The sequence below is a fragment of the Octopus sinensis genome, linkage group LG9, assembly GCF_006345805.1.
Source record: "Octopus sinensis linkage group LG9, ASM634580v1, whole genome shotgun sequence".
NCBI classification, from domain to species: domain Eukaryota; kingdom Metazoa; phylum Mollusca; class Cephalopoda; order Octopoda; family Octopodidae; genus Octopus; species Octopus sinensis.
Window position 1 is genome coordinate 3,627,627 of NC_043005.1, and position 12,003 is coordinate 3,639,629.

Consider the following 12,003-nt stretch of genomic DNA (forward strand, 5'->3'; position numbering starts at 1 on the left):
GTCCATGCTGGCATGGGTTGGACGGTTTGACTGGGGCTTGCAAGCTGAGGGGTTGTACCAGATTCCAGTCTGATTTGGCAGGGTTTCTACGGCTGGATGCCCTTCCTAATGCCAACCACTCCAAGAGTGTAATGGGTGCATTTACATGCCACTGGCACAGGTGCCAATTGCATGACACCAGTATCTGCCATGACTGCAATTTTGCTTGGCTTGTTGGTCTTCTTCTCAAGCGCAACATAATGCCAAAGGCCTTGGTCATTTGTCATTGCCTCCATGGGGCCCAACACTCAAAATATAAAAAGAAAGAGAAAAACTGCTGCCAACTCACTCTCTGGCCTTCTTTGTGCCATCGTAAACTCCAGTTGGTAAGTGGTTAATTAGTCCAAGTCTCTGTGCTATTTTAATCTGCTCTTCTTCTGTTAATAGATTCGCTGGCCGACTCACATTGGGAGACGGGTGATATACCGGTACACTTTCCTGGGAAAAAGAGATTAAAAATATAAATAAACAAATAGCATAACAACAATACAAATGGTTTCAAATTTTGGCACAATGCTAGCAATTTTAGGGGACAGGGGGTTAGTCAATACTCTCGACCCAGTACTTGACTGGTACTTCATTTTATCAACCCTCAAAAGATGAGAGGTAAAGTTGAACTCAGAATCTAGAGAGGAAGAAGAAATGCCACCAAGCATGTTTACCAAAGCTCTAATGATTCTGCTGTTTTGCTGTCTTGACAATAATGATTTCATTTATTTGCCACAAGGGCAAAGGATGGGGGGATACAATACAACAACAGACATAAAGTCTGGGGCGTTACATATGATAATTAAATGATAAAAAAGTATACACGGTATACACTGGAAAAGAAGGGACAAATGCATAGCATACAAAGGTAAAAAAAAATGTAGTGGGGGGGGTTGTTAGAGATGTGGCCCTCCTGGTACAGGAAGGTCTCTAGGGATAATCGAGGAACCCCAGTCTGAGATTTCTCTGAAACCCTACGAGCAAGTCTACACTTATTGAGATGGTACCATCCACTCTTGCCATTTTCACAACTTTCACTCACCTTCAAATAAACTCACTCGAGGACAGCACTCCACTCTCCACTCTCAATTTCTTCTTCAAGTGAAACTTGAAAAAGTCAATGAGATCTTTACAAATGAGGAATGGATCTGTCCTCACTGATAATTCTGATATAGGCACAAGGCCTGAAATTTCATGGGGAGGGGACAAACCAATTATATTGACCCCCCCAGTATGCAACTGGTACTTATTTTATTGACTCTGAAAGGATGAAAGGAAAAGTTGACCTCAGTAGAATCTGAACCCAGAAAGTAAAGACGAAACAAATGCTGCAGAGTATTTTCTTACCTGACATGTTGACAATTCTGCCAACATCATCATTTAACGTCTGTTTTCCATGCTGGCATGGGTTGGATGGTTTGACTGGGGTCTGGGAAGCCAGGAGGCTGCACCAGGCTCCAGTCTGATCTGGCAAGGTTTCTACAGCTGGATACCCTTCCTAATGCCAACTACTCCGAGAGTGTAATGGGTGCTTTTTACGTGCCAGCCAAAGCGACACTGGCATCGGCCACATTCGGATCGTGCTTTTTATGTGCCACTGGCACAGGAGTCAGTCAGGGCAAGGGGGCTGGCATAATAATGTCCACTTAATAATAATAATAATAATAATAATAGTTTCAAATTTTGGCACAAGGCCAGCTATTTCGAAGGAAGGCACAAGTCCATTACATCCCCCCTCCCCCACTGCTCAACCTCGAAAGGAGGAAAGGCAAACTTAAGTTCAAACTCAGAACTTAAAGGCAGACAAAATGCCACTAGATATTCTACCTAGCGTGCTAACAATTCTACCATTTCACCATATTATTATGATTATTATTATTATTAATAGAGCATTCAAGTAAATGCCTTGGAATATTTGTTCTGGGTCATGCAGCAAGCTGGCAGAATTGTTACTGCACCAAGCAAAATTGCTTTGTGATATTTCATCTGTCTTTATGCTGTGAGTTCAAATTCTGCAAAGGTCAACATTGCTTGTCATTCTTTCAGGACTCATAAATTAAGTACCAGCTGAACACTGGAGTCGATCTAATTGACTTACCCCCAGCCCCACCCTCTCCCTTGAAATTGCTGGCCTTGTGTCAACATTTCTTCTGGCTCTCTACATTCTGATTTCAAATCCCACCAAGGGGATAAGTTTGCCTTTCATCTCTCTAAAAATAAAATGAAACAGTAAAATACTGGGGTTGATGTAGTCAAGTAGGCCCCTCCCCTCAAACCTGATGGTTTTCTGCCAAACTTCAAAGCAATTAAGAATAATGAATTAGGACAATTAAAATACACACACGGACATACATGTTTACATGCACACACACACACACACACTCATTTATACACACATAGATGTGAATATCAACACATACACAGATGCTTACATGTACACACACATGCATAGATAAATGCACATGCACACACACACATATACGACTAGCTAAGGCTATTTTCGATAGGTCCGCCTGACTGGCTCCCATTGGCACATAAAAAGCGCCATCCGAACATGGTTGATGCCAGTATCCCCCGACTGGCTCCTGTGCTGATGACAGGTAAAAAGCACCCACTACACTCTCGGAGGGGTTGGTGTTAGGAGGGCATCCAGCTGTAGAAACATTGCCAGATCAGACTGGAGCCTGGTGCAGCCTCTCCTGGCTTGTCAGTCCCCAGTCAAACCACCCAACCCATGCCAGCATGGAAAACGGACATTAAACGATGATAGTGTTAGAACATCAGACAAGATGCTTAGTGGTATATCTTCTGGCTAGTTACGTTCTAAGTTCAAATCTGGTTGAAGTCAAATATTACCCTTTATTCTTCCAGGGCTGATAAAATAAAGTTAAAGTACCAGTCAAAGAAAGTACTGGAGTTGAGGACATTGGCTGACCCCCTCTCCCTCTCAAAGTTTTAGGCCTTGTACATATGTTGGTTTCCCATTTGGGTGCAAGGGTGGGAATAATTAATTCAACCCCAGGGCTCAGCTGGTACTTATTTCATCAACCCCAAAAGTATAAAAGACAAACCTGAGCCAAACTGAATTTGGACTCAGAACATGAAGACAGACAAAGTGCCACTGAAGCCTTCCACCCATCATGTTAACAGTTCTGTCAGCTGGCCACCTTGTCTATATATTAGAAACCATGTGTGGACAGGATGCCAGAAGCACTCTTGCTGAAGGACAAGGAGCCAAATGGACACAATGCCAAATGGATGTAAAGCCAAACGGACACAATAATAAAGAAAAAAAAAAGCATTCCTATCCACATAGTTTAATGACCAAATCACCAATTTCACACTTGAAATTTAACGAGATTAAATTTTAATTTTTGTATGTCTGTTCTTCAGCATTGCGTTCGTTTGGCTTCTCATCCTTCAGCAAAAATGCATTCAGCATCCCATCCCTGAGCCATTATCAACAGTTAAAGATGGTGAACAGACAGAATCATTACTGATGGACAAACTACCTGTCAGCATTATTTCAAATCTTTATGTTCAGGGTTCAAATCCTACCTTAGTCAATTTTGCCTTTCATGCATTCAGGCCAATAAAGAGCCAGTTAAGTAGAGTAAGAACATAACCCCTCAACTAAATTTCTGACTTTGAGCCTACATTAGAAACATTATTATGATTGTTATTATTATCATTATTGTTGGTATTATTACTGCTGCTGGTATTGTTATTATTCAGATCATTATTATCATTTTTTTATCAACATTACTATAACTATTATTATTATTATTGTAACTATTGTTGTTGTTGTTGTTATTTTTATTATTATCGAGAATGTGTTCCAGTAAACATTTAGTTCACATATTTGTAATATTAAAAAAGATTTCCTCTGTGCGTGACCTTCAACCAACCTGTTTTTGGTGCAGTCGAAGAAGATTTGCATAGAGAGAAAAAAGGGGGAAGAAAAACAACTTTTTTATCTGTACACACACATATGTATACATCCACATATATACATATATGTATATATCTTCAAGTTTACTTTCCAACCACATGGTTTCAGGTTCAGTCCCACTGCATGGCACCTTGAGCAAGTGTTTAGTATAACCCCTGATTGACCAAAGCCTTACGAGTAGGTTTGGTAGACAGAAACTGAAAAAGCCCAATGTATGGACGTGTGTGTGTGTATTGTCCATCACTGCTCAACAACTGGTGTTGGTTTGTTTACGTCCCTGTGACTTTGAAGTTTCGCAAAAGGGGCTGATAGAATAAGTACCAGACTTTAAAAAAACATGGATATAAAAAAAAAGTACTGGGGCAGGTGCCCCAGCATGGGCTGCATTCTAACAACTGAAACAAAGAAAAATAAATACATAAAAACATACATCCACACAAGCATACATACATACATACGTGTGTGTGTGTGTGTGTGAATGAATAATCTAACATTATAATATCCGTAAGTTGATGAACAAACTGAATTTGTTTCTCCATTTCTTATTTGTATCATAAATTTAAGGTAAAAATATTTCTTTACCTTCACCCGTTTAATACAATAAATGAATTAACTGCATTGCAATTAAAAACATTTGTGTATTAAGAATTTGGGTACTTTACCAACAGTATATTGGATAAATACTATCCCTTAGTGGGTTACACTCATAACCCCTATCTTACTTTATACTATATATATATACTCTCCTTATTTGCTTCCTTTCCCAAAATAACTCCTATATTGAACTAATATTTCCCTCTATTTAACTATCTCACATCGTCTCTGATGAAGTGATATTCCTAATATCTCAGAAACAGCTGTAAGACTAACCTTCTCTTTATTATTATTAAATGACCTGAAAATTCCACATAGCCTTGGCTTTGTTGTCTCATTTTATCTAACATATATACATACATATATATCCATATATATATATATATATATATATATATATATATACACACACACATAAATATGCATACACACACTAGCCTGTCTATACTGAAAATTCATACATTACATTCTATACACATACATCACATTTTATACACATCCCAGTTCACACATAGCATCTCCTCTCAATATACATGTAATACATACACATACACTTCACTTTTCTCAAAGTCAATACAAACTTTACACACAAAACACACACACACAGTTCTGAATCATACACATACACACAAATTTATCTTAGAATGAAAGTAAACACATACACGCACAGACACACACACACACACACACACAGATGCAGAGAGAGAGAGAGTTAGTGAGTGGCTTGCATAAGCAATACAAATATTACACAGACTCACACCCAAAACTTGTCTGAACACAAAAGCAACCCCCCCCTTCCAGCCATGCCTACACACAAAGAAGAAAACAAAAAAACTTATCCAGTTGAAGTATTGTGTGAGTGTGTGCGTACACATGCTTATATACACACACACACATATATACACACACACAGATAAATAGATATATATATATACAAAAACATATACACTCACTCACATGTTAATATATACACACTATATATATATATATATATATATATATATATATATCAATATGCACTCACATATACACACATATAGAGAGAAGAGACTTATACAAATGTGTGAGAGGGAGAAGGGGAGAGAGGAGGAGGGGGGAGGGCAAATGTTGTCAGACAGCAAAGTCATCGAAACAGCTGACAAAAAGAAAAAAAGCCAGTGATGTCATTAATTTTACTTCCATAAGTAGGAGGATGGGTGGGGGTCGTTGGTAAGGTGGATGGAGGCGGAGGGAGGAGGCAGAAGTGGGGGATGCACTCTTGTTTAATCCAGGTTGACTATGATTAAGCACACCTATCCAACTATGACCATCCCATCTTTTACTGACATAACATACTCACTAGCTTACATTATTTTCGGGACTGTTTCTCAAAAATACAATTTAAGGAAATTTGGCTGCTATTTCTAGCATGTTGAGTGACGACATAGAAACTCACTGCTAGGCAATGTGGCTCTGTTGTTGTTTAACAGTCCTGATCAAGGACATCCTATCCATGACAATCCAACTGGCTTTTTCCTTTTTTTTTCCCTTTTTTCATGGACCATGTACAAAGGACTCCATTGTATACTTTTTCTCTCTAAGGTTAAAAATAGCAGCTACATTCCTTTCTAATCTTATGATAAGCTATGTGTGTGTGAAGGCTGAGTCATTGTTGTTGTTGATGTTAGAGCAGCCCTGGTTGAACAAACTCACAGTGAAAGGCGTTCCGGTGATGACTGCCCGGTACTTCAGTCAGGTTTGTGTATCTAGGACTACCTTACACAATGCCCCTTTTTCAAGTTGGTAAGGCTTCGTTCATGTTCAAAGCACAAGGAGGGTTTTTGTTCTTTTTTTATTATCGTGGATCCTCCAGTTGTAAATGACAAGTAAGGGTTACAAAACTCCTTGCTGAAGAGAAGGCTTGCTTATAGCGATCGAACATAGGTGCAGGCATGGCTGCGTTCATAAGGTGCTTGCTTCCCAACCACATGGTTCTGGGTTCAATCCCACTGCTTGGCACCCTGACCAAGTGTTTTCCACCAAAGCCTCAAGTTGATCAAAGCCTTGTGAGTGGATTTGGTTGACAGAAACTGAAAGAAGCCTGTTGTGGATGTGTGTGTGTGTGTGTGCGTGTGTGCATGTGCGCGAGTGTGTGTGTGTGTCCTTGTCTTGACATTGCTTGAAGGTTGTAAATGAGTGTCACTGTCATACAAGTGGTGTCATTTTTTCAATATTTTGCCGGTGGCACATAAAAAACACCCACTACACTCTCGGAGTGGTTGGCGTTAGGAAGGGCATCCAGCTGTAGAAACACTGCCAGATCAGATTGGAGTCTGGCACAGCCTACTGGCTTCCCAGACCCCAATTGAACCATCCAACCCATGCCAGCATGGAAAACAGACGTTAAACAGTGATGATGATGATGAACAAGTCTGACCATGAGGTAAATATTACCTTGTTTGGAAACAGGTGAGAGTCTGCAACAGGAAGAGCATCCTGCCGTTGAAAACCTGCCTTGGATAAACTCTCTCCAACCCATGCATTCATGGAGAAGCAGACATTAAATGATTATTATTTTATATATGCAACCGCGTGTGTATTGTTGGCAATTTTTTTCTCCTCCGTGTTCCCTTCCATGGATCCTTCCTTTTCTATGTTTCTGACAAAGAGCTCCGCTCGAAACGTTAAATCCTCTTTCTTTCCTTTCCTAAGCATCCAATAACACTATACTTGTTCCACGTCCTCGCTGTTGTGATTTCTCTTTGTGTTTTCATGTTTCGATTAACTTTAACTATATATATATATATATATATATATATATATATGATGATGATGGTCGTCCACTCGTGACCGATGAAGACCATTGCTGACCTTCAGGAACATTGTGCGCTCTAGAACTAGCTTATATTTTGCATTTGCGGCTCCGTTGGTGGTTAATGAGCACTACTCTTGACAAGTGCACACGACTGCAAACATTGCAGACCAAGCTTTCCCCATTCACTACACCAGCCGTGCACTTTCAAGCAGCACACTTAAGTTCTTCATGCTGAATTTGTGCTCTCTCAAAAGTGTCGACCCCCACTCCTTAACCTGCTTCCTCCATCTGTGGCATTGCTCTCCTATTCAGTCTCTTGCATATCACAGGCCTTTAATGAGGACTTGGTAGAGCCTTGGTTTCTGTGAGGGTCTCTTTCCATTCACAAGTTCTCCATATAGCATCTGCTTAGGGATCCTGCTATCCTTCATTCTAAATAAGGTGTCCAGTGCAACGTAACCGGTACTTGTGCACCATGGCCTCAGTACTCAAGATATCAGCAACCTTTTAATCGTTTCAGCCATTAGACTGTGGCCATGCTCAGATACCACCTTGAAGAATTCTTAGTTGAGTGAATCAACACTATATTTATTTTAGTTCCTTTTGACGAACTGCTAAGTTATATGGACATTAACACACCAACACCAGTTGTCGAACTGTAGAGAACAAAACATACACACACAATATATATATATGTGGCAGGCTTCTTTTAGTTTCCGTCTACCAAGTCCACTCACAAAGCTCTGGTTGTCCTCAGGCTATAAGACATTTGCTCTCAAGGAGCCATGCAGTGGAACAGAACCCTGAACCATGTGGTTAGGAAGCAAACTTCTTACCACACAGTCCAATGATGAAATCAGCTGGTCAAAACTTCGAAGTCACTGTCAACACTGTCAACTTGTTAAAGAGAAATAAATTTGTACTCTACAAAAATATAAAGCAATCCATCAGATTAATGCAAAATTGTTCTTAACTGAACATAAAAACAAACGTTAATCTTTAAAAGATCTTTCTGTCTTGGTAAAATGAAACTCTTCAGTTCTTTGCCCTCGAAGGAATTTGCATGTCCCATAATCATTTTTCTGGGTTAAATCTGTAGAAACTGATTGTTTAATATCTACTTAACGACTTTAAATCGTTGCATTTGGTGGCGGATTATTGCAGCTCAATAATCCTGCAATGTTTCTAGGCTTTCCATCACTTTTGCAGCTTCACAGCATTTGTTTGTTTGTTTCTTGGTGACTACCTCCATCATCACCATGACCATCACCTCTCAATTCAGGCATTTGTATTGAGAGAAACTTGATTCCCACCTTTTTTATGTGTGTGAATGGGGAGGGGCTGTGTTAGTGTTGGAGGAAGTGAAATGGTAGGGGAAGGTCATGGCTGGGTTAAGGAATCCAGTCGGGGGGGGGATTATTGAGGGGAGGGGAGGAGGGAATGAGAGAAGGAGACAGGGGAAGGTAAGAGAGATTGGTGGGGAGAATGGAGAGGATAGAAAGGTGGTGGAGAGAGAGGAAGGGGAACATGGAAGAGGGTGAGAGGTTAAGGATGTGAGGGAGGAGGGAGATAAGGAGAGAGAGAGGAATGATGAGGGAGGCAGGTGGGAGGAAAAATTAACCACCTATAAAGAGAATAATTGGAGAGAAAAGAAACCCCAAATGCAGGAGACAGCAATTAGCAGATTCCTAAGGGCAACATCCCTTAAGTTGGTGGACACACAAGCAGATGGCAATCAGTTTCCATTGTGTGCGTGTGTGTTTTACTTCATTATTTTGTTTTAGCCTTCGCAATGAGCATTTCAGATAATAATAATAATAATGATAAAACTAATAATAATCCTTTTTATTAAAGGCACAAGGCTTGAAATTTTGTGGGGAGGCATAAGTCGGTTACATTGACCCCAATTCTCAGCTGGTACGCATTTCACTGACTCCAAAAGGATGAAAGGCAAAGTCAACCTCAGCAGAATTTGAACTCAGAACATAAAGGCAGACAAAATGCCGCTAAGCATTCTGCCCAGCATGCTAACAATTCTGCCAGCTTGAATAATAATAATAATAATAATAACAACAACCATTTTATAGAGACTAATGTGATCTCCAACTTACATTATTATTTCTTAGCCAAGCTGAAAATCCATAACTCCCTTCAAATTCTAAGCTTAACTTCTTAATAATCTGTTGGTAATCTGTTGTGAATCCCTCACGCAGCTTAAATAGTTTCCTGTCATCTCTTAAGTCACACTCTTTCAGCTTTATTTCATCATTATATTCATAGAAAACACTTTTTCTTTCTTTTATTTTCCAACAAAATCTGGTTTAACAGCAACTAGAAGGTTTGCTTTAAGACGCACCTGGTTAACGCGAAAATGAATCGTTTCATTTCTATTAAGGTTGTGTAGCCGTTAACCCTTTCAAAAACCAACCTATCTAAGACAGCCTTTGGTTCTAAAATACAAACTTCCCGTTTTAAAGTGATCTACACCAGAAGATGTTTCAACCCCAATCGCTACTGATATTCTACAAGGCTCAAGTAAGGGCCACGATGGAATACTGCTCCTACACATCACACAAGGCAGCTGCTACTCACACACAGACATTCTGAGCCGGAGATGGCAGAATCGTTATCGCGCCGGGTGAAATACTCAGCGGTATTTTATAAGAGGACAGCGGTGGTGCCCCAGCATGGCCACGGCCTTCGGGCTAAAACATTTTTAAGGATTTTAAGGATTAAAATCTCCCATTAAAATTCCTTTTTAAACCTGTTGCTTTATGTTCCAAACACCAGTTCAAAGACAAAAGTTATTTTACTAATGTCTTCCTTGTGTTCAAAATAAATTGAAGCAAAGGCAGTGTATTACAACAGAAATATGATCACAAAAGGCTACCTTCCCACCCAACAAATAGTTCTTTTGAATTACCATCCTGCAAGCATTTTCCTACAGGTACCAGTTCTGAGAACTATTGTATTCATCCTAAATGTCTCCAGAGGTAATTCAACACAACTGATTTAGATAATACACTAAAACAGACCCAAACACTAAAACAAGATATGTTATACAATACGTTACAGAAAAAATGTTTTCAACAATTTTTCCACAAACCATATCAAGTGCCCGAGACTCATCCTGTGACTTTTCACTTTGCTTTCCTATCACACTGAATACTTACATAGCTTTCATAACTTTCATTTATTTATTTATTTATTTATTTATTTAGACAGACAGACATGTTTCTTTATTGGCCACACAGGGCTGAACACAGAGGAGACAAAATAAAAAGTAGAACTTTTCTTTTTGGAAAGAAGAAGGGAGAAAATAAGGTGGGGGTCGAATTTCAATCCAAAGGGATCGTGGGTCTCTTTTTTCTTTTCTTTTTTTGTTCATAGGATTATACTCAAGGTGGCTTCGCCATTCATACGTGCGATCCTTGCTACATTCACCCATCTTTTTTTTAAACATTCACTAGGCAAAACTTCCCTCTCTACTCTCACCTTCCTCTTCAAGTGATACTTGAAGAGGTTGATGAGCTGCAGGAAAGCGTGCCTCACAAATGGTGACCACACCTGTTCACCGTCGTCTACGTAGAGCCGGAGATGTCGCAGTCTCAGCACATGTCCGCGCATCATCAACCACGGTATGCCCAGGCCTCCTTTTAAACAGTGTTGGTAGCAAACAGATCACTGGACCAATGGAACGCATCCTTTCCACAAGAAGCAGAAGAGGGTGTATTCCAGTTTCGTGATGGTAGGGTCGGGACAAGGCACGACGGTCAGGCAGTAGTAGATGGACACAATGTACATGTTCGCCATCTCCAGTCAACCTTTTAGGGACAGACAGACAGACAGGCAGACTATATATATATATATATATATATATATATATAATATATATATATATAGTTGAAATTTACAGAAAAACAATAAAGCAAGTGTATTCGTTTGAAGCTCGGGAAGGTAAGAAAGTCTTTTAATGTTTCAACCCTTTGCTCTTCAACAGAAAAGAACACGAGAAAATAAACAGAGTGATATTAAAAAAAAAATTGTGGATTTAGTGGTCAATCATACATATATATAGATATATACATACATGCGTGTGTGTGTGTGCAAGCACATGTGTAGCTGTCTGATATACAAGCTTGTCTCCCAACCATATGGTTCTAGGTTCAGTCCTGCTGCAGGGCACCTTAGACAAGTGTTTTCTACCATAACCCTGCACTGACCAAAGCCTTCTAAATGCATTTGGTAGGTGGAAACTGAGAGAAGCCCAGTGGGTCTTTTTATGTGGCACCAGCACTAGGGAGGTCACCAAGTACTTTCCAAGACTACGAACCCCAAAACAGGCAGTTTTTATGGTAGGAGAGGAGGTGTTGAAGAATGAGAGTAGAACAGACATCTTGCTGCAGGGGAGTGAAATGGTTTTGCACATTTTAGAAGAGAGGATAAAGGAGATCAGAGAGGGTCAGACAAGAGTATGATGGAGCAGAGATTTCTATGGGTGGATGCCCTTCTTGTGGCCAACACCCCTTACTTGTTTCCAGATGAGGTAATAATATCCCATTCTATGAAATAATAAACAGTGGTGATGAAGTGTTCAGGTGGCAGGAGCAACGGTGGTGGGGGGGGAGAGGGAAAT

General features: G+C 39.9%; 1 protein-coding gene across 1 annotated transcript in view; it reads right to left on the minus strand.

The window, feature by feature from the left end:
- The window catches only part of LOC115215521 (RING finger protein 11), an 81,048-nt gene that overhangs the window by 8,259 nt on the left and 60,786 nt on the right, over window positions 1–12,003 (minus strand). The window contains exon 2 of the mRNA XM_029784696.2: window positions 329–477. Within this exon, the coding sequence (XP_029640556.1) occupies window positions 329–477 (149 nt within the window). The remainder of the gene's footprint in view (window positions 1–328; window positions 478–12,003) is intronic.